The sequence below is a fragment of the Nomascus leucogenys genome, chromosome 2 (assembly GCF_006542625.1).
Source record: "Nomascus leucogenys isolate Asia chromosome 2, Asia_NLE_v1, whole genome shotgun sequence".
Classification (NCBI taxonomy): domain Eukaryota; kingdom Metazoa; phylum Chordata; class Mammalia; order Primates; family Hylobatidae; genus Nomascus; species Nomascus leucogenys.
The window spans coordinates 147,415,100-147,437,140 of record NC_044382.1 but is presented as its reverse complement, the minus strand read 5'-3'; the positions used below and the strand labels follow the sequence as shown (position 1 = coordinate 147,437,140).

Below are 22,041 nucleotides of genomic sequence, written 5' to 3'. Positions count from 1 at the left end.
ACAAACGACAAAAAATTAGCCAGGCAAAGAGACATGTGCCTCTGGTTCCAGCTACTTGAAGGCCTGAGGTGGGAGGATCGCTTGAGCCTGGGAGGTTGAGGCTGCAGCGAGCTGTGATTGTACCACTGCACTCCAGCCTGGGTGACAGAGCAAGACTCTGCCTCAAAAACAACAACCCCCCCACAATAAAAACCCAACAAATAAATAAATAATAGTAATACATACATACAAACATGCATATGTACATGTATTCATACACATATGCACATACATGCAAATATACATGTACACATATACAAGCATGCAATACACGCATACATACTTTGAGCACTCAGGTGTACTTCAATGTAAGGAGAGGTTTCTATTGAACCATCTGGTGGAACACACTGTCATTACAACGTCTAAACCTCTGGCAGCTACTGCCCCAACGCTACACGCTGGTAGCAGACATGCTGAAGGGGTCTTGTCAACAGGGCGGAGGCTGGGAGGAGCCCAGCTCTCCATCAGGACTGAGGACTCACTCCTTTTATTTCTGGGCATATGGGGACTGCCACGGCTTCCATGTTTGCCCAAGGTGGCACTCCCTTCCCTGGACAGCTGCATCCAATGACTCATCACCATGGAGGTACAAAGGCCTGGGGGCCATTCTGAAGGACCATCCAGCTTCAGAAATCGCTGGAAGGTGGGTAGATGCCTCTGGTAGCCTCCTCCCTCTTCCATGCCACTTCCTCCCCTTAACTTTCACCCTCCTGCACACCGGCCTCCCTCCACGGGCAGCCAGCACCCACTGGGCTAGAGTCCAGTCAGACCTCACCTTCTCCTCCCTGTGGAAAGCCAGGCAGGAGGCCCAGCTCATTCTCCGGATGTACGCGGTTGCCATCTTGAGAATATCCAACCGGAAAGGCTGCTCAAGGAAGATGACATAGTTCTCGGTGACTCCAAAGCTGTGGTAGTAGCTTGGGGAGAGCAGGGAGCGGGACGGGATGGAGCAGAACACCTCTGTGTGCTTCCAGGGGCTCTTCCCCTGCTTCTTGCCCTCTAGCAAGACAAAAAGGAAGCCTCAGGAATTGTGCAGGATCTGGCTGGCCCCCCAAGACCACACCACCATCACCTACGAACTGACTTGATTGCTGAGAAGAACCTTTACATTAAACAGCAACGCTTAGACAGATAATGAGGTTGCTGCAGCTGCTGCAGGGGGCCAGGCTGAGACCTTCCACTCAGCACCCATCCCATATACAATCTGAAAACCACTGAAACAAGAGGGAGCCCTCCAGGTCAGGGGTCTTCACCTATAGCCTGGGGGCTAAATCCTGCCTCCACCTGTTTGTTTGTTTCAGATAGTCTCCCTCTGTTGGCCAGACTGGAGTGCAGGGGCACGATCTCAGCTCACTTCAATCTCAGCCTCCCAGATTCAAGCAATTCTCCTGCCTCAGCCTCCCAAGTAGCTGGTATTACAGGCTCACGCCACCATGCTTGGCTAATTTTTGCATTTTCAGTAGAGATGGGGTTTTGCCATGTCGGCCAGGCTGGTCTCGAACTCCTGACCTCAGGTGATCTGCCCGCCTCAGCCTCCCAAAGTGCTGGGATTACAGGTGTGAGCCACTGTGCCCGGCCATGATTAGGGTTTTTATATAAATGCAGATAGTCAAGCTGGGCTGTAGGATGGCCATTTTATAGATGGGAAACTGAGGCTTAGTGGAACGGGCTATCATTATGGTCAGAGTCATAAGGTTAAGCCAAGAAAACACAGCCCCCTTTGCCTTCCTCCTCTTTTATCAGGGATTATGACTCTCATAGACTGAAGGTAGAGAACAGAATAAAATAAAGCAGTCATCCATGTGCGTCGCCCTGCACCCAGACATGGAAGGTGCTCAATACATGTTCAGTTTTCTTATTCCTCTGCAAACATGAGTCACTCGCTGGTCAAAAGGCCTCCCCACCCAGGCCTGCGGCTGGCTTATAATGGGTTATCTGCAAACTTCCCCACCTCTCTTGTGGCCACCTGTGCACCCTGTAAACAGCTGGCTGGTGGGAGGGATGCTGTGGGGTTAGGGGATAGTTATTGTCTTTATAAAACAAATGGAACACAATGCAAACTGAAACGAAAAGCACTGTGGCCTGGGAGGAGCAGGATGGGACATGAGGCCCAGTGCCACCGCCAGCATGGAGCAGGTGCTCAGAGGATCTCTGCTTGCAGGATGTCAGTGGCTCCTGGGAGCTGTGTGACTGGGGTGTGTCATCTGATCCCCTGAGCTTCACAGTCCTCCTCTGTAATACAAGGTGGCAAACTCAAATGCCTAGACAATCCCCAGGTATGGCATTCTAGGATTCTGAGCTTGACCCCTATATCCCTTTACTGGCTTAATTAATGAGAGTTCTATTTAGCAAGTACACTCCGTGTACCTTCTGACCTCAGAGGCTCACATCTCCAGGCAGAGCCTGGTAATTTGCTCAGGGGGCTCTACAACACTGTGGGGGATAGGGGAGCAGCAAGGATCACAGGCAGAAACTAGTTTTTCCTAAACTAGAAGGTCAGAGGAAGCACTGTGGTAGTTCTGCACTGTCTCCTGAGTCCTGTCAGCTGTCCTCACAGGCCTAAGTCTCCTGGGTGTGGTTCCCAGGAGGGTCCTGGACAAACAAATGGGCTAAGAACCTCCGCCTCCTCCCCCTCAGGATCATGCAATCACAGTCAGCCTGGGCTTTGCTCCAAGATCCCAGCCCCACATGGAGAAGGTCCAGAAGGCCTGGAGAACAGGGCAGGGATCTGGAGTGGATCCCAGCAGGGCTGAGCTCCCTAAACAGCCCTGGAACCCCGGCTGCAGGGGCTGGGAAAGAAAGTAGGTGGCATAATCTTGCCATAGAAAGGTTTGTCAGGAGACTGAAAAACTGAATGGATGGAAGGATGAATCGATAGGTGGGTGGGCGGGTGCGTGAATGGGTGGATAGTAGATAGATGGATGGATGGTGGGTGGATGGATAGATGGTGGATGGAAGGATGGTGAGTGAATAGATGGGTGGTAGATGCAGATGGTAGATGGACGTTGGGTGGGTGGATGGATGGATGGTGGGTGGGTAGATGGATGGATGATGGATGGATGGGCAGGTGGGTGGCTCAATGGATGGATGGTGGATAAACGGATGAGTGGATGGATGGGAGAATGTGTAGATGGATGAATGGATTCATGGTGGGTGGGTGGATGGGTAGGTAGATGGATGGTGGATGGATGGTGGGTGGACGGATGCATGGGTACGTGGTGTGTGGGTGGATGGATGAATGGATAGATGGTGGATGGGTGGGTGGATGGATGGATGAATGATGGATGGATGGGTGGGTGGGTAGCTCAATGGATGGATGGATGGTGGGTAAATGAAAGGGTTGATGAATGGGAGAATGGGTAGATGGATAAATGGACTCATGATGGGTGGGCGTATGGGTGGGTAGATAGATGGTGGATGGATGGTGGGTGGATGGATGGATGGACGGTGGATGGGTGGATGGATGGGAGAATCGGTAGATGGATGAATGGATTCACGGTGGGTGGATGGGTGGGTAGATGGATGGTGGGTAGATGGATGGATGGAGGGATGGTGTGTGGGTGGGTGGGTAGGTGGGTGGATGGATGAATGGATGCATGGTAGATAGGTGGATGGATGGTGGGTGGCTGGCTAGATAAGTGGTAGATGGGCAGATGGGTGGATGGATGGTGGATGGGTGATGGATAGGTGGATGAATAGTGGGTAGATCGGTGGATGGATAGTGAGTAGATGAATGAATGGTGGATAGATGGATGGTGAGTAGATGCATGAATGGATGGATGGTAGATGAATGAAAGGTTGGATGGTAAGTAGATGATGGATGGATGGATGGTAGATGGGTGGATAAATTAATAAAATAATAAACTGGAGCCTAATAAAAGAAAATTCCAATAGTAAAGGGATTTCTTTCTTCCAAGAGCAATCCCAGCAACTCCTCTTTTCTTCTAAAGGAAAGTACTGAGTTCATGGTCCATTTGAGTAATCTTTGAGAGAAAGTACCACACTGAGTCTTGTCATCAACAAAAAACAGAACTCTTCAGAAGGAGCCACCCTTAGTTGTTTGTATTTTATTCAGTTCCCCAGAGTGGCCTACCTGGTAATGTGGCAGGGATCTTAAAAATCACATACTTTGTCTTCCCCTTTTCCACAATGGATGTGCCCATGTTTAGAACATTTCCAGCCTCATCATAATGGGGATGTGATGTTGCCAGATTTACGGCCACGTATTTACGATAATCAACCTGCAAGATATGACACCACCTGGTTTTTCAAAGGAGAAGGGTTGAAGTCCTGTGAAAACGTGACTGATTCTAGGTTCAGAGAGATGAGGGATATTTTTGTACACTGTTGATCTGAAAATGATACAGAATTTGCTTTTAAAGACTTTCACTCTTGTGACCTGATACAACCTCACATGGGGATTTGAGGGGCTCAGACAGCTAATAGGTTGTGGGGGAGTTAGGGAGCTGTTGTGCTTCTGTGCCTATCACGCCAATCCTGCTGCCTGACCTTGCTGGAATCCTCAACATGGAAACAAGATTCCTCACTGCAGAAAGCACTGAGCAATGACCTGTGCAGAGAGGTAGCCTTCGAGCTAATCTTGGCCACAGCTCTGTCATTCTGGCTTAAATTCTACCCTTTTGCATTGCACAGAAGCATAAATCTCTAGGCCTCTCTTAGAGGATTATTCTGGGAATGGAGAGGTTACAAAAACATTTGGTCAAAGTGAAGCTCGATGAACGAGCTGAATAATGACCCTCACTCTGCAGTCCACAGCTGCAGAACGATGGAGTGGCCGCAGACCAACCGTCTGCCCTTCCTCCCCCAGAAAAACACAACTTCCAGCCCAGAGTCAGATAACTCCTTTCTCTTCCAGCATTTCCTCTCTGTAGCCCTGTGGAAAGCGTCATCAGTTGGACTGATGCCGTCTAGCTTAAAAGGAGCTGGACATAATTTCACAGCTAAGAAAAGCCTCATCGCTTTAACAGATCGTTAAAACGTATTGCAGAGACATTGGACTTTTGAAGAGCCAGCTGGAGAAAATTGAAAGTGGGTCTATTGATTCCCACCAAAATGTTGACTTGATACTTCCCAGGAAAGGTATGTGCTTGGGCACTGATTTTTGTGCCCTAGCTTTTTGCCTAATGCCTCCCTCTTCAGGTCAATAGGAGGTAGGATTGCTGAGAATCGCAGGTGTTTCAACAGTCATTCATTCAAATTCTCAGTGAACTCCCTCAGTGCCAAGAATTATGAACACAGTTATGGGTTGAATTGTGTCTTGCAAAAAGACAGGTTGAAGCCCTCACCCCGGGCACCTGTGAAGGTGACCTTACTTGGAAATAAGGTCTTTATAGATGTCATTAAGTTAAGATGAGGTCATACGGCAGTGGGGTGGGCCCTAATGCAATGACTTGTGTCTCTACAAAAGGCAGAATATGGTTGGGTGCAATGGCTCACGCCTGTAATCATGAGGGTGGATCATGAGGTCAGGAGATCGAGAGCATCCTGACTAACACGGTGAAACCCCATCTCTACCAAAAATACAAAAAATTAGCAAAGTGTGGTGGCACGTGCCTGTAGTCCCAGCTACTCAGGAGGCTGAGGCAGGAGAATCACTTGAACCCGGGAGGCGGAGGTTGCAGTGAGCTGAGATCGCACCACTGCACTCCAGCCTAGGCGACAGAGTGAGACACTGTCTCAAAAAAAAAAAAAAAAAGCAGAACATTTGGACACATAGACCCATAAGGAGAGGCAGTGTGAAGACTGAGGCAGAGGCTGGAGGGATGCATCTACAAGCTGAGAACACCAGGAGCTGCCGGCAACCACTAGAAGCCAGGAAGGGGCCAGGGAGGATCCTCCTCTAGAGTCTTCAGAGAGAGAATGGCCCGACTGACACCTGGGTTTCAGACTTCTAACCTCCAGAACTGTGAGAGAGTAAATTTCTGGTTTTTTTTATTTGTTTGTTTTGTTTTTTTGTTTTTGTTTGAGACAGAGTCTCGCTCTGTCACGCAGGCTGGGGTGCAGTGGTGCAATCTGGGCTCACTGCAACCTCCCCCTCCGGAGTTCAAGCAATTCTCCTGCCTCAGCCTCAGAGTAGCTGGGATTACAGGCACCTGCCACCATGCCTGGCTAATTTTTGTATTTTTGGTAGAGATGGGGTTTCACCATGTTGGCCAGGCTGGTTTCAAACTCCTGACCTCAGGTGATCTGCCCGCCTTGACCTCCCAAAGTGCTAGGATTACAGCCGTAGGTCACCGCATCCAGCCAATTTCTGCTGTTTAAAGCAATCTTTTTTGTAGGACTTGGTTACATCAGCCCCAGGAAACTGATACAGACACAAAGATAAAAACAACACAGTCCCTGCCTAGCATCTAGCACTAAGTGTGGCGCTAGGACATGGCATCCAACGGTGTGAGAGGAGGGGCCCCTCTGGTGAGCTCCTTGCAGGCTCAGCAAGCTCGCCCCGGCCGTCCCCGACTCTCCCTTTCTTGAGTCAGGAAGTGATGCTGGTTACATATGTGTTGATACCTTCTCCAGGGTATCCAGAGTCTGTGGGTTGATTTTCCTGATGTAATTGGTCTCTGAGGTTGCATAGAAGTCTTCTCCGCACTTCATGATGTTTATCAGGCAGTTGTCCGTGAAATCGGGGATGGTGTGAGACAAGTAGGAGAAAGCTCTGGGGAGAAAAGCAAATCAACAGTCAGTGGCTGTGTCCACCCAGCCAGAGAAGTCTGTCCTTGACGGCTTTAGTTTTCCTACCACTTAAAAATGCTTTACTTCGGCCGGGCGTCTGTAATCCCAGCACTTTGGGAGGCTGAGGCGGGCGGATCACAAGGTCAGGAGATCAAGACCATCCTGCCCAACACGTTGAAACCCCGTCTGTACTAAAAAATACAAAAAATTAGCTGGTCGTGGTGGCAGGCGCCTGTAGTCCCAGCTACTAGGGAGGCTGAGGCAGGAGAATGGCGTAAACCGGGAGGCGGAGCTTGCAGTGAGCCGAGATCATGCCACTACACTCCAGCCTGGGTGACAGAGTGAGACTCCATCTCAAAGAAAAAAAAAAACGCTTTACTTCAACTAAGGAAGAAAAAGCAGCTGGGTCCCAATGGGTCATTTGAGGAATCCTAAGAACTCAGACACCCCCACGTTGAGTCAGCTAAGAAGTGAGTCAGTCGCAATGCCATGGTCACCAGCTGACCCTCCTGGGCTCCCCCAAACCCAAAGGTCTCTAACATCAGAGCCAGCAAGACATACTGTTCCAAAGTATGTCAAGAAGCTCTACGGAAATCATATATGAACCCGTAACGGCTCCCAAAGCCTAACAACGCAGCTGATATCTGCGTTGCCAGGAATGTGAGTCCACACTGGTTATCTCGAATTTATCCAGGAAAATAGTTTTTAATTTAAAAAGGAAAACAAACTAATTAGGAGTTAAGAACACATTAGCTCCTTTGATCAGATCACATAGCTTCTTGATCAAAGCACGAAGGAAGAAAAACCAGAGGGGTTTATGGGTGGTGAAATTGGCAAATCCTGTACCGGTGTATGGGGGAGTGCTCCTCCTACTGGCAAATACTGGAACAACAAGGAGGCTTGGTTCCAGGACCTCCAGGTCGGAGTTTTAAATTCGTGATCCTGGTATCTCCCCTACCAGGTAAGTATGGTGGTTTTAAATTCCTTTGCTCTTTCCTCCTCCTTTCTCACTGGCTCCTGCCCCACACCTCCTATTTGCAAATGTGAATTCAGCGCTTGCTCTGAGCTAGCCCTAGAGCTGGATACTGGAATGGGAGAGATGACTTCAGTTCTCAAAAAAGCAGAAGCAATCTTCCATCTCTGGGCCAGTCTACCCTTCAACTCTTTCACAACTCTTCTATGTCTAGAGAGTTTCAGAAAGAAGATACTGATGCCAGGCCTGATTCCCTGGCCAAGAATTTAATTGTCAGATATGTAACACATTCATATGGATCCTAACCCAGATGATTTAAAATATATACATTGGCCAGGCGCAGTGGCTCATGCCTGTAATCCTAGCACTTTGGGAGGCCAAGGTGGGTGGATCACCTAAGATCAGGAGTTCAAGACCAGCCTGATCAACATGGTGAAACCCCGTCTCTACTGAAAATAAAAAAATTAGCCGGGCATGGTGGTGGGTGCCTGTAATCCCAGCTACTTGGGAGGCTGAGGCAGGAGAATCACTTGAACCTGGGGGGCAGAGGTTGTGGTGAACTGAGATTGCACCATTGCACTCCAGCTTGGACAAGAAGAGTGAAACTCCATCTTAAATAAATAAATAAATGAATAAAATGAAATGAAATATATACAGCAAAAAATCTCTCCCTCTCCTCAACATCCATCTGCCCCACATCCCCTACGCATCCTTTCCTAGTTTCTTTATGCATGTACAAGCAAAATTCAATCTAGATTTCTTCCTGCTTTTTCACACAAAGTACAGCTTATAACATGCTCTTTCTACACCTTCCTTTTTTTTTTTTCCGCTTAGTCTATCTTGGAAATGTTTCTGCAGAGCGCAAAGAGAACATCCCCATTTCTTTTTACTTCTACATGGCGTTTTCTTGTACAGTTTTACTGTTACGGATTTAACCACTCCTCTTATAATGAACATTTGGGTTGTTTTCCACTACTTGTTATAACAAATGATGCAGCCATAAATGACAAATACCTGGTACATGTGTCATTTGTATGCAACTAAGCAGATCTCTAGGCTGAAGGGAATGTGCATTTATAATTTTGACAGATGATTCCAAATTGCTTCCCCACCAGCCATGTGGGAGGGCTTCTAACAATTTGTCAAATGCTCTTAGTCTCTCTGGCAATCAGTGATCAAGAACCGTGTAGCACCTCTGGTTAAAGGGCAGTCAGGTGGAGTTTTCATCCACCCTAAAGAGAATTGTCAGAGGAGCAAATGCTGGTTATTTCAGCCATCGAGGATAGCAAAAAGCATGAGATTGCTCAGATTTAAAATAGGCAGTTACTTGGAAAATATGTTTTTGCAGGGGTCCGGATAGGCCATTGTTCCAAACTCAGACACCACAATCCTGTTTGCCTCAATATTGGCACTGTAGGTATCGCTTCTCAGGTATTTGCTCCTGTAATAGACTTCACCTGCAAGAGAAGAACCAGCATAATCTCAGGCTGACGCCTTTACAGGGCTTTAAAATCAATGTCAGTCCTTGTAGGGGTTTTATCGGGAGAAGGAGGTGGTTATTTCACTAGGACAAGCTTCTTTAGTACACAGGGCTGATACAATTAGCATTTTAAATATAATTTTATTTATTTATTTTTTTTAGTTTTACTCTTGTCGCCCAGGCTGGAGTACAACGGTGCGATCACGGCTCACTGCAACCTCCGCCTCCTGGGTTCAAGTGATTCTCCTGACTCAACCTCCTGAGTAGCTAGGATTATAGGCACCCACCACCACGACCGGCAAATTTTTGTATTTTTACTAGAGATGGGGTTTCACCATGTTGGCCAGGCTAGTCTCCAACTCCTGACCTCAGGCGATCCACCCGCCTTGGCCTCCCAAAGTGCTCAAATTACAAGCGTGAGCCACCATGCCCGGCCTGGAATATAATTTTAGCACACATTTTCTCACTCCTGACTCACAACAGTATGGCTGGACAAGAATGTGTTACGGTTTGAATGTTTTGTTCCTTGCAAATCTCGTGTTGAAACCTGTGATGTTGCAGGTGGGCCTAGGAGGAGGTGTCTGGGTGATGGGGGTGGGTCCCACATGAATGGCTTAGTGTTGTTCTTGTGATGAGCGAGTTCTCACTCTATTAGCTCATGCAAAAGCTGGTTGTTTAAAAGATCCCTCCCTCCTCTCTCTCTCTCTCTTTCACCATGTGACGTGCCTCCTCCCCCTTTGCCTTCTGCCATGAGCCAGAGCTTCTTGAGGCCCTCGCCAGAAGCCAAACAGATGCTGGTGCCATGCTTCCTGTATAGCCTGCAGAACCATGAGCCAAATAAACCTCTTTTCTTTATAAATTACCCAGTCTCAGGTATTCCTTTATAGCAATGCAAAATGTGCTAATGCAAAATATGCCTGTTCTGAGCTCCATTTTCCATAGGAAGGAACTCAGGCTCAGAAGCATTCTATGGCCTTGCCCAGGGTCACCCATCTGAGAGTGCTGACCAGGAATCAGTCATCCCTTCCACCCTGTTTGTGTCCCCCCAGGGAAGGAGCAGAGCTAGAGGACTAATCTAGAAGGCTGCATAGGTGGGGTGGGTTTCCCCAGGGCCCTGTTCAGTCCTGGGAGCGCCACCTCCAGAAGCCTAGTTGATCACTTCAGTCTCCCTGGAGTAACGTTTGATATTGGACACAACCAGGAGGTGACCTAATGCCCAATCCTGCGTACAGTAGAGGGTCAGACCTGTGTTCAATGTCTAATTCATCCAGATTCTGCGGAGAGTCTAACTCATGGCATAAATCTCTTGACCAGTCCATTGAGACCAACCTCAAAATATACCCAATGGTTCTAGACCTGTTAGTTTTCTATTGCTACTATAACGACTTACCCCTCACTTAGTGGCTTCACACAACATACACTCATTATCTCTGAGTTTGGAAGAAAATCTGAAATGGGAATTACAAAGCTAAAATCAAGGTGTCCACAGGGCCAGTTCCTTCTGGAGGCTCCAGGGGAGGTCTGTTTCTTGATTTTTCTAGCTTTGAGAAGCTGCTGCCTTCCCTGGCTCATGCCTGTGTCACTGTGACCCCTGTCTCCTGTCCCAGTATCACATCTCCTCTGAGGCTGACCCTCCTGCTTCTCTCCTGAGATTACATTGGGCCCATCCCTAATGTCAGATCACCTCCCCCATCTCAAGATCCTTCATCTAATCACATCTGCAAAGTCTCTCTCTCTCTTTTTTTTTTTTGAGATGGAGTCTCACTCTGTCACCCAGGCTGGAGTGCAATGGTGGAATCTTGGCTCACTGCAAGCTCAGCCTCTCTGGTTCAAACTATTCTCCTGCCTCAGCCTCCCTGAGTAGCTGGTATTACAGGCATGTGCCACCACGCCCAGCTAATTTTAAAAATATTTTTAGTAGAGACAGAGTTTTGCCATATTGGTCAGGCTGATCTCGAACTCCTGACCACAGGTGACCCACCTGCCTCAGCCTCCCAAAGTGCTGGGATTACAGGCGTTTGCCTAGCCTGCAAAGATTCTTTTGCTATGTAAAATAACACATCTAGGCCAGGTGCGGTGGCTCACACCTGTAATCCCAGCAGTTTGGGAGGCCAAGGTGGGCGGATCACCCAAGGTCAGGAGTTTGAGAACAGCCTGACCAACATGGTGAAACCCCATCTCTACTAAAAATGCAAAAATTAGCTGGGTGTGGTGGCATACCCTTATAATCCCAGCTACTCAGGAGGCTGAGGAGAGAGAATTGCCTGAATCCAAGAGGCAGAGGCTGTAGTGAGCTGAGATCGCGCCACTACACTACAGCCGGGACGACAGAGTGAGACCCCATCTCAAAAAACAAATAAACAAACAAACCAAAAAAACTAACAACAACAAAAAACCCACATCCATGGATTCCTCCTGGGGCAGGGGTGAGAGGAGGTCCTTCCCAGCTGGGAATAAGTCAGGAGAAGCTTCAGGGAGGAGGTGGTGCATGAAACAGCTCTTAAAGGATGAGTAGAATTTGACTGCAATATGCTGGGGAGAGAGGGCAGAGCTGTGCCATTCACCCGCTAAGAGGTCTGTAAGCAAAGGCCTGGAGGTGGGAAAATGCAGATTCTTTCTTGCAGGTGCTGAGTCCGGTTGGGCTGGAACATTACAGAGGGATTTGGAAGACAGGAGTGAAATGAAATTGGGAAATGGGCTGAGGGGTCCTACTAGGTTTGCAGGCCTGATAACTTTTTTTTTTTCTTTTTTGAGATGGAGTCACTCTGTCACCCAGGCTAGAGTCCAGTGCTACGATCTTGGCTCACTGTAACCTCCACGTCTCAGGTTCGAGCAATTCTCCTTTCTCAGCCTTCCGAATAGCTGGGACTACAGGCATGTGCCACCATGCCCGACTAATTTTTGTATTTTTAATAGAGATGGGGTTTTACCCTGTTGGCCGGGCTGGTCTCGAACTCCTGAGCTCAGTTGAACTGCCCGCCTTGGCCTCCCAAAGTGCTGGGATTACAGGCATGAACCACAGCATCAGCCCTGAGAACTTTATTTGGTGGGCAATTTGAAACCTCAGGGTGGGGCCTGAAAGAGGCAGTGTTTTATTTTATTTTGGTGTTAATTAGCAAATGACATTATGATTTTTTCCTTTTACAGAACACATTTCTTTCTCGTGGTATAATATGTGCTTTCAGTGTTGGTACAATTACAACACACGGAAAAGCCAAGCCTGGGACACAGTGACATTTGCTCCAATAAGCAAAAAGCTGACCTCAGAAATGCCCATCATATATTGACTGCCACAGGATGGGCTTACAGGAGACGACATGTTTCCAAGAAATTCTCACCCAGTGCCTTTTGATATTTTAGGAAAAGGAAACTAGTACTAACAGCCAGCATTGAGCACCAGCATGCTCAACACTGTGCTGGGCACTTGACGTGTGTTAACTGGTTTCATACTCACAACACTGGAAGCAAGTAGAATACTCCAACTAGAAATGCATTCGCTGGGAAAAAAAAAAAATCGGCCATGCACAGTGCCTCATGCCTGTAATCCTAGCAACTTGGGAGGTAGAGGCAGGTGGATGACTTGAGGTCAGGAGTTCAAGACCAGCCTGGCCAACATGGGGAAACTCCTTCTCTACTAAAAATACAAAAAAAATTAGCCGGGGTAGTGGGCACCTGTGGTCTCAGCTACTCGGGAAGCTGAGGCAGAATTGCTTGAACCTGGGAGGCAGTGAGCTGAGATTGTGCTGCTGAACTCCAGCCTGGGCAACAGAGCGAGACTCAATCTCAAAGACGAAAGAAAAGAAAAGAAAAGAAAAGAAAAGAAAAGAAAAGAAAAGAAAAGAAAAGAAAAGAAAAGAAAGAAGGAAAAGAAGAAGGAAGGAAGGAAGGAAGGAAGGAAGGAAGGAAGGAAGGAAAGAAAGAAAGAGAAAGGCAGGCAGGCTGGGCATGGTGGCTTACTCCTGTAATCCCAGCTCTTTGGGAGGCTGCCGCGGGTGGATCACAAGGTCAAGAGTTTGAGACCAGCCTGGCGTATATGGTGAAACCCCGTCTCTACTAAAAATACAAAAATTAGCTGGGCGTGGTGGTGGGCACCTGTAGTCCCAGCTACCAGCTACTTGGGAAGCTGAGGCAGAAGAATCGCTTGAACCCAGGAGGCAGAGGTTGCAGTGAGCTAACACCACTGCACACCAGCCTGGGCAACAGAGCGAGACTCCATCCCAAAAAAAAAAAAAAAAAGAATCACATAATGTCATTTGTTAATTAATAGCAAAATAAAGCAAGATCTAAACAGTGCTAAAAGGTTCCAACTTTTTTACCAAATGAAGTACAAAGGGCTTGGGTACTCACAGCCCTGCAGACTCATTTCCCAGCTAATAAAATTGAGGCACAGGGAGGTTAAGCAGCTTGTCTTAAGCCACACAGCTAGCGAGTGGTAATCTGGATTCGAAGGCCAGCAATGGACATCTAAAGCTGGCCCTCTTAACCAAGATCCTAACACAGCGAGAACAATCAGTTTCACTGGTCTGTCTGCACCTTCCAATTAAAATCACTCTTACGGAAATGCACAGCTTGATGATGTCCAGCCTGCTGAGGTTTCACAAAAGGGACCTACCCATGCAAACTATATCCTGATCAAGAAACAGGACCTGGAGCCAGGTGCAGCGGCTCATGCCTGTAATCCCAGCAGTTTGAGAGAGCCAGGAGGGAGGATCGCTTGAGCCCGGGAGTTCAAGACTACTTGGGCAGCACGGCGAGACCCCATCTCTACAAATAATACAAAAATCAGATGGGTGTGGTAGTCCCAGCTGCTCAGGAGGCTGACGCGGGAGGATCACTTGAGCCTGGGAGGTCAAGGCTACAGTGAGCCAAGATCGCACCACTGCACTTTAGCCTGGGCAACAGGGCAAGACCCTGCCTCAAAGAAAGAAACAGGACCAGAGCAGCCCCCTGAACGCTAGCCTCATATATCCACCTGGTCACTAACCTCTTCTCCATCCAGGGTAAACGCTATCTTGACTTTAAAGAGTTTCAATTTGTTTTGCCCTTGAGGTTGTGTTTCCATGTCCATTGCCAAAGGATTTGAACGTACATTCCAGTGGCAATGACTCCCACCTGTGCACTTGGATGGAAATAATGACAATAATAGTAACACTAATTATAAGAAAATTGAGGGGAGGCCTGGTGGCTCAGGCCTGTTGTCCTGGCACATAAGAAGGTGAGGCTAGGTGTTCGAGCCCAGCCTGGGCAATGTAGGAAGCCCTCATCTGCTAAAAAAAAAAAAAAAAAAATGCTGGGTATGGTGGCTAATGCCTGCAACCCCAGCACTTTCGGAGGCTGAGACGGGCGGATCATCTGAGGTCAGGAGTTCGAGACCAGCCTGGTCAACATGGCGAAACCCTGTCTCTACTAAAAATACAAAAAAAAAAAAAAAAATTAGCCGGGCATGGTGGCATGCGCCTATAGTCCCAGCTACTCGGGAGGCTGAGGCAGGAGAACTGCTTGAACCCAGGAGGCAGAGATTGCAGTGAGCCGAGATTGCGCCATTGCACTCCTGCCTGGGTGACAGAGGGAGACTCCATCTCAAAGAAAAAAAATACAATAAAATAAAATTGAGGGAGATCATGAAAGTCCTGCTGGTTCCTCCTCCAGTCTTCAGGAGGTTATTTGTGTTCCTAAGAGGCAATCAACTACTCTTTACACAAACATCTTTTCAGGGGTGGTTACTGTGTGAATAAGTGTCACTGAGATATTTCTTTCTTCTTTCTTTGTGAGACAGGGTCTTGCTCTGTCACCAGGCTAAGCACAGTGGTGCAATTACGGACTTCATGCTTTCAACCATTATTTATTGAGAGCCCTCATGGGCCAGGAGTGAAAACATAACAATGAGCAGAACAGCCAGGATTCCTGCTGCTAAGGAGGCGCAATCTCCACATGGATATGAATCCTGGCTTCATCATGTACCAACCATGCACTTGACCTTGGTCAGAGTCAGGAATCTGTCCCCTCCACTGTGACACATTCCTTGCAGAGTCACGTGACATTTGAGGCTTGCAAAGCACTGTGCACATAGCAGGTGCTCAAGAAAAGCTGCGTAGAGTACTCACATGCAGTAGACAGAGCGATCAAGGCTTCGGCTCTGGGTTTCATCTCATCCAGGTTGGGTGACCTTGGGCAGGTCTCTTAATCTCATTGAGCCTGGGTCTCCTTGACTGGAAGCTGGGAATCACATAGTCCTCCCCTTCTAGGTGGGTAGTTTTATTATTTTTATTTTTTATTTTTGAGACGACATCTTGCTCCGTCACGCAGGCTGGAGTGCCGTAGCGCAATCTTAGCTCACTGCAACCTCCCCTCCTGGGTTCAAGCAATTCTCCTGCCTCAGCATCCTGAGTAGCTGGGATTACAGGTGCCTGCCACCATGCCTGGCTAATATTTGTATTTTTAGTAGAGAGGGGGTTTCACCATGTTGGCCAGGATGGTCTTGAACTCCTGACCTCAAGTGGTGAGGTGGGCAGTTTTAAATGAGATGAGGTGATATAACGTGTCCTGTGCATTGACTCACAGCATGCACTTGGTAAACAAAGCCTGTTGAAACTGCATTGTCCAGGAAAATCCGGGTGGCAGATGGACTCACCTGTGGGTGAGCAAGGCCACACATACTCACTGGTCCTCAGCTACATGCTACATGGAGACAGAGGCCCACTTAAGGCCACCCTGATCTCCACCTTGAGCCAGCCTGTCTTTCACTGGTTACTCTTGCTGGGAGTCACCACCCACAAGGCACTGGCTAAGGTGCTTGACCTCAAATGTTGAATTCTGTTCACTTGAAATATTGGCTGGGTGCTGTGGCTCACGCCTATAATACCAACACTTTGGGAGGCCGAGGCAAGTGGATCACTTGAGGTCAGGAGTTCAAGACCAGCCTGACAAACATCGTGAAACCCCGTCTCTACTGAAAATATAAAAATTAGCTGGACATGGTGGCGGGTGTCTATAATCCCAGCCACTTGGGAGGCTGAAGCGGGAGAATTGAGCCTGGGAGGTAGAGGTTGCAGTGAGCTGAGATCACGCCACTGCAATCCAGCCTGGGTGACAGAGCGAGACTCCATCTCAAAAAAAAAAAAAAAAAGAAAAAAGAAAAAAATGAAAGAAAGAAATATAAACACCCAGGCTGGGTGGCGGACAGGCTGCCCGTTTCCTATAAACATCCAGCCCCAGAGCATAGAGTGCCTGCTGACCACAGGAAAATATGTGTCTGGAGTTACTCAAGGCTGACCCTGGACTTTGAGGTTGAGATTACAGAAGGAGCCTCCATGTGTTCCCCAGCACCCTGCTTTCGGGAGAGCCCAATTAGCCGCATTCCTTCCGAAGGGACATATGCAAACAGACGTGCTTCTGCCTGGGATCTTCTACAACTAGGACAAGTTTGATATTTTCGGGAAGAAGGGAAGATATATATATATACACATATGTGTGTGTGTGTGTGTGTGTGTGTGTAGGTATATATAAAAGAAACTTTCCAATGTTCAAATGCTGGTGGGACAATGACTTTGCCTGTTAATTTTATCGGAAAATTAACAAGTATCATTAATGAGGGAGACTTGGAATCACTCATCTCTATGCCTGCTTTGTAAAAATTTTTACTTTGAAATAATTTTAGATGTACAGAAAGAAGTGTTCTTGTACCCTTCACCCAGTTTCTCCCTCTGTACTCTGCTTTTTTTGTTCACATCTTTGTTATTTTTTACATGTTTTTAGTTTTTAATTTTTTTTAGATAAAGTCTCACTCTGTCACCCAGGATGGAGTGCAGTGGTGTGATCTCGGCTCACTGCAGCCTCTGCCTCCAAGGCTCAAGTGATCCTCCTGCCTCAGTCTCCTAAGATGCTGGGACTATGGGGGCGTAGTCCCATGCCTGGCTAATGTTTTGACGTTTTGGTAGATACCAGGTCTCACTGTGTTACCTAGGCTTGTCTTCAACTCCTGGGCTCGTCCTCCCACCTCAGCCTCTCAAAGTGCTGGGATTACAGGCGTGAACCACAACCTCTGGTCCCCTCTTTGTTTTTTTTTTTTTAGAGCATTAACTTCCACCGGCCCCTTCTGAAGGCCACAAGCTATTTTCTGCCTTTTCGTTTCTTGCTCCAAATTCTTTTCTCTAAGTTAGATGTTTGGTCTTAAGCACCTAACCCGCATCTACACTGGAATCACCTGGGTGCTTTAAAAAGTTACCGAAGGCTGTTCACTAGCCCATGGTTCTTCTGATTATTAGTATTAATAATACAGTCTTGGTTAGGCCTGGGCAGCCAAGCTGGAGGCCCATCGTGGAGGGATTGTCAAACCTCAGAGGGCTCAGGGTCACCTGGGAAGCGTGTTAGAAACACCGACGCTGTCTCTGTCTTTTAGGACTATGATGCACTCAAGCCCTGCGCAGCTTTCAGGATTCAAAGCTTTATTGAACGGCCAGGCACGGTGGCTCACACTTGTCATCCCAGCACTTTAGAAAGCCCAGGCGAGTGGCGAGTGGATCACCTGAGGTCAGGAGTTTGAGACCAACCTTGCCAACGTGGTGAGACCCTATCCCTACTAAAAATACAAAAATTAGCCAGGCATGGTGGCTCATTCCTGTAATCCTAGTGACTCGGGAGGCTGAGGCACGAGAATCGCTTGAACCTGGGAGGTAGAGCCTGCAGTGAGCCGAGATCACGCCACTGTTCTCCAGCCTGGGCAACAGAGCGAGACTCTATCTCAAACAAACAAATAAAAAGCTTCATTGAGAAAGGAGGCACACAAACCACTTTTTGAGCGTTACTGGCTTTGTGTTTTCAGCTTATCAGGGACCCTAACTTCCCCATGTGTTCTCTTCTGAACCCGCTAGAGTGGAACTGAACATTTCTGGTGTATCTTCCCATTGTTAGACAATGGGGTGCCACGGAGAGTCCTAGAGGAGAGGAGAGATGAGGCCAGGCTGTGCCACACCAGTGTTAGCAAGCTGGCAGCACTGAGAGGATTGGGCTGGAGAGATGGGGAGGCAGGAGCTGGTGGGAAGGGGAAACAGGGCTGAACTGCACAATGGTTAGGACTTGGGATTCTGAAGTTAGAGTGTACTGCGTTCATATCTGACCTTTACCAACTCTTAGCTGTGTGCTTTTGGGTAAGTGACTTGGCCTCTCTGGACTTAGTTCCTCGTCTCTAAAATTGTGGTAGTCCCCAGGCTATCCTCCTCAGGAGTGACAGGGAGGGCTGAGTTGTGGACGGACATGAAACACTTGGGGCAGGGCCCGGCAAACCCTCTTCGTAGTAAATATTGATGAGTTTGATTGGGAAAGTATTGCCTCTGTCTACCAAAACAACGACTGCCTCACTGTACCATCTCAGCTCCATATACAGTTTCCACATGCCCCTCTGGGCCAGGCCCCATGCTAGACGATGAAGACACAACAATTCAGGCAGGCTCCCTGCACTCTGGGCCTTCCCACCCTATGCTGCAGATTGGCAAAATGATGCCTGCCAAGCAGAATGGGGCATGAACCCTCAGACGCCGGCCTACGTCTAAGAGAAAGATGGAGGGAAAGCAAATCGTTGGGTGTAATTTCTGGGTTTCCTATTTTCCAAGCCAATTCCAGATTATGAATAAAACTGACTCGGCCAGGCGCGGTGGCTCACGCCTGTAATCACAGCACTTTGGGAGGCCCAGGCTGGTGAATCACCGGAGGTCAGGAGTTCGAGACTGGCCTGGACAACATGATGAAACCCCATCTCTACTAAAAATGAAAAAAAACCTAGCCAGGGCCAGGTGCTCACACCTGTAATTCCAGCATTTTGGGAGGCCGAGGCGGTCAGATCACGAGGTCAGGAGATTGAGACCATCCTGGCTAACACAGTGAAACCCCGTCTCTACTAAAAATACAAAAAATTAGCTGGGCATGGTGGTGGGCGCCTGTAGTCCCAGCTACTTGGGAGGCTGAGGCAGGAGAATGGCGTGAACCCGGGAGGTGGAGGTTGCAATGAGCCGAGATCGTGCCACTGCACTCCAGCCTGGGTGAGAGAGCAAGACTCCGTCTCAAAAAAAACAAAAAACAAACAAAAAAAAACCTAGCCAGATGCAGTGGCACGTGCCTGTAATCCTACCTATGCAGGAGGCTGAGGCATGAGAATCACTCGAACCTGGAAGGCGAAGGTTGCAGTGAGCCGAGATTGCACCACTGCACTCCAACCTGGGTAACAGACTGAGACTCCGTCTCAAAAAAAAAAATAAAAAGTAAGAGACCATGGAGGAGCTGGCAGCTTGGAGAAGCAATGCCTCATGGAAGGAAAACCACTGGTGCTTTTTTTTTTTTTTTGAGACGGAGTCTCACTGTATCACCCAGGCCAGAGTCTCACTGTATCACCCAGGCCAGAGTGCAGTGGCGTGATCTCAGCTCACCACAGCCTCTGCCTCCCGAGTTCAAGAAATTATCCTGTCTCAGCCTCCCGAGTAGCTGGGACTACAGGTGCCTGCCACCACATCCAGCTAATTTTTGTATTTTTAGTAGAGATAGGATTTTACCATGTTGGCCAGGCTGGTCTTCAACTCCCGACTTCAGGTGATCTGCCCACCTCGGCCTCCCAAATTGCTGAGATTACAGGTGTGAGCCACCACGCCCGGCCACCACTGTGCATTTATCTTCCATGTTCCTCACCCAGAACAGTATTTATTTCCAAGAATCATTGGGAACTTCTGTTTAGAAAAGAAAGGAATCATTAAGGTTTAGTGCTGTCAGCAAAATATGGAACCACCCATTCTGTAGTGATTCCCAGTAAAATCTGCAAGTTACTGCAGACTCAGAGCTCGCGCCTTTCACCCATGGTGTCTCTATTCAAGTGTAAATGTTACAGGAAGTCACTGGCATAGAGTACACATTGAAAAAATAATTGCTGACTAGCTCAAAAGAAATTAATAGTCATATAATTTTTTTTTTTTTTTTTTTTGAGAGGGAGCCTCGCTTTTGTTGCCCAGGCTGGAGTGCAGTGGCACGATCTCAGCTCACGGCAACCTCTGCTTCCCGAGTTCAAGCGATTCTCCTGTCTCAGGCTCCCAAGTAGCTGGGATTACAGGCGCTCACCACCATGCTCAGCTAATTTTTTGTATTTTTAGTAGAGACGGGGTTTCACCATGTTGGCCAGGCTGGTCTCGAACTCCTGATCTCAGGTGATCCACCTGCCTCGGCCTCCCAAAATGCTGGGAATACAGGTGTGAGCCATCGCGCCTGGCCAGTAGTTACATGAAATTAAGAACATATGCTTATCGAGCAGGTACTGTGTACGAGACATAATACAGAGCTCTTTACACATTCGTTTAGATCTCGTAGCAGCTCCATGAGGTATGCTATTGAGACGTCCATTTTACAGAGGAGACTGAGACAGACAGGGTTAGTACCTTGGCCAAAGTTACACAGTTTAGGTGCATGTTAGCTAAGATGGTGGAGCTGGGAGTCAAAGTCACAGATGGCGATGGTGGGTTTTATTTCTATGTTTAATTATTCTTTTTTTATAAATTAAAATAGAAATGGGATCGGCCGGGCGTGGTGGCTCATGCCTGTAACCCCAGCACTTTGGGAGTCCGAGGTGGGCGGATAACCTGAGGTTGAAATTTCGAGAACAGCCTGACCAACATGGAGAAACCCCGTCTCTACTGAAAATACAAAATTAGCTGGGTATGGTGGCACATCCCTGTAATCCCAGCTACTCGGGAGGCTGAGGCAGGAGAATTACTTGAACCCAGGAAGTGGAGGCTGTGGTGAGCTGAGATTGCACCATTGCACACCAGCCTGGGCAGCAAGAGCGAAACTCTGTCTCAAAAACATAAATGAAAATAAAAATAAAAAATAAAATAAAATAGAAATGGGGTCTCACTATGTTGCACAGATTGGTCTGGAACTCCTGGGCTCAAGCAACACTCCTGCCTCTCAAGGTGTTGGGATTACAGGCATGAGCCGCTGTGCCTGGTCAATGGTGATTTTTAATCTGTTAAGCATCTACCAGGTGTCAGGCCCTTGCTAGAATATCCAGTACTTCCAATGGTCCCAACAGCTCTCCAGGGAAGGATGAACAAGTTCATTTTACTGATGAGGAAACTGAGGCTGAGAGACTTAACGTGATCACAGTTTGCCCATGTTAGAACACAGGAATTAATAAAAAATTTTGCAAAGCCTGGAGCGTTTGGACACAAATCTGTCCCCTGTGTGACCCGGAGCCCGCTAAATCCATCCTGGACCTCTTTAAGAACTCAGCTCATGATTATGTGGCATAAACTGGCTCAATGGCCAACAGCAAAGAATTTACCTTCCACCTCATGAGCCAGACACCTAAACTCAGAATTTGCCTTATTTGTGATGCCCTATATTTAGCCATTTCCCTTTCCACTCAGGGACACCCCTCGGCTTATTGTGTAAGTCGTCTGGCTATCTCTTGCTTAATGGGCAATATATGCAGCTTTGCTCTTTCCAGCTTTGTACTCTTCCTTTTTTTTTGAGACAAAGTCTGGCTCTGTTTCCCAGGCTGGAGTGCAGTGGCACAATTTCAGCTCACTACAACCTCTGCTTCCTGGGTTCAAGTGATTCTCGTGCCTCAGCCTCCCTAGTAGCTGGGATTACAGGTGTGTGCCACTATGACTGGCTAATTTTTGTATTTTTAGTAGAGATGGGGTTTTGCTATGTTGGCCAGGTTGGTCTAAAACTCCCGACCTTGAGTGATCTGCCTGCCTTGGCCTCCCAAAGTGCTGGAATTACAGGCATGAGCCACTGCATCCGGCTACCAGCTCTGTCAATTTCCTCTTTCAACTTTAGGCATGTCTGATTCCTGTCCTCTTCCACCTGTTTTTGC

At 47.9% G+C, this 22,041-nt stretch overlaps 1 protein-coding gene across 1 annotated transcript in view; it reads right to left on the bottom strand.

Moving 5' to 3' along the window:
• The window catches only part of BCO1 (beta-carotene oxygenase 1), a 51,516-nt gene that overhangs the window by 21,306 nt on the left and 8,169 nt on the right, over positions 1-22,041 (bottom strand). The window contains exons 3-6 of the mRNA XM_030823757.1: positions 9,033-9,162; positions 6,568-6,715; positions 4,133-4,280; positions 815-1,038 (exon numbers count right to left, since the gene is read on the bottom strand). Coding sequence (XP_030679617.1) covers positions 815-1,038; positions 4,133-4,280; positions 6,568-6,715; positions 9,033-9,162 — 650 coding nt within the window. The remainder of the gene's footprint in view (positions 1-814; positions 1,039-4,132; positions 4,281-6,567; positions 6,716-9,032; positions 9,163-22,041) is intronic.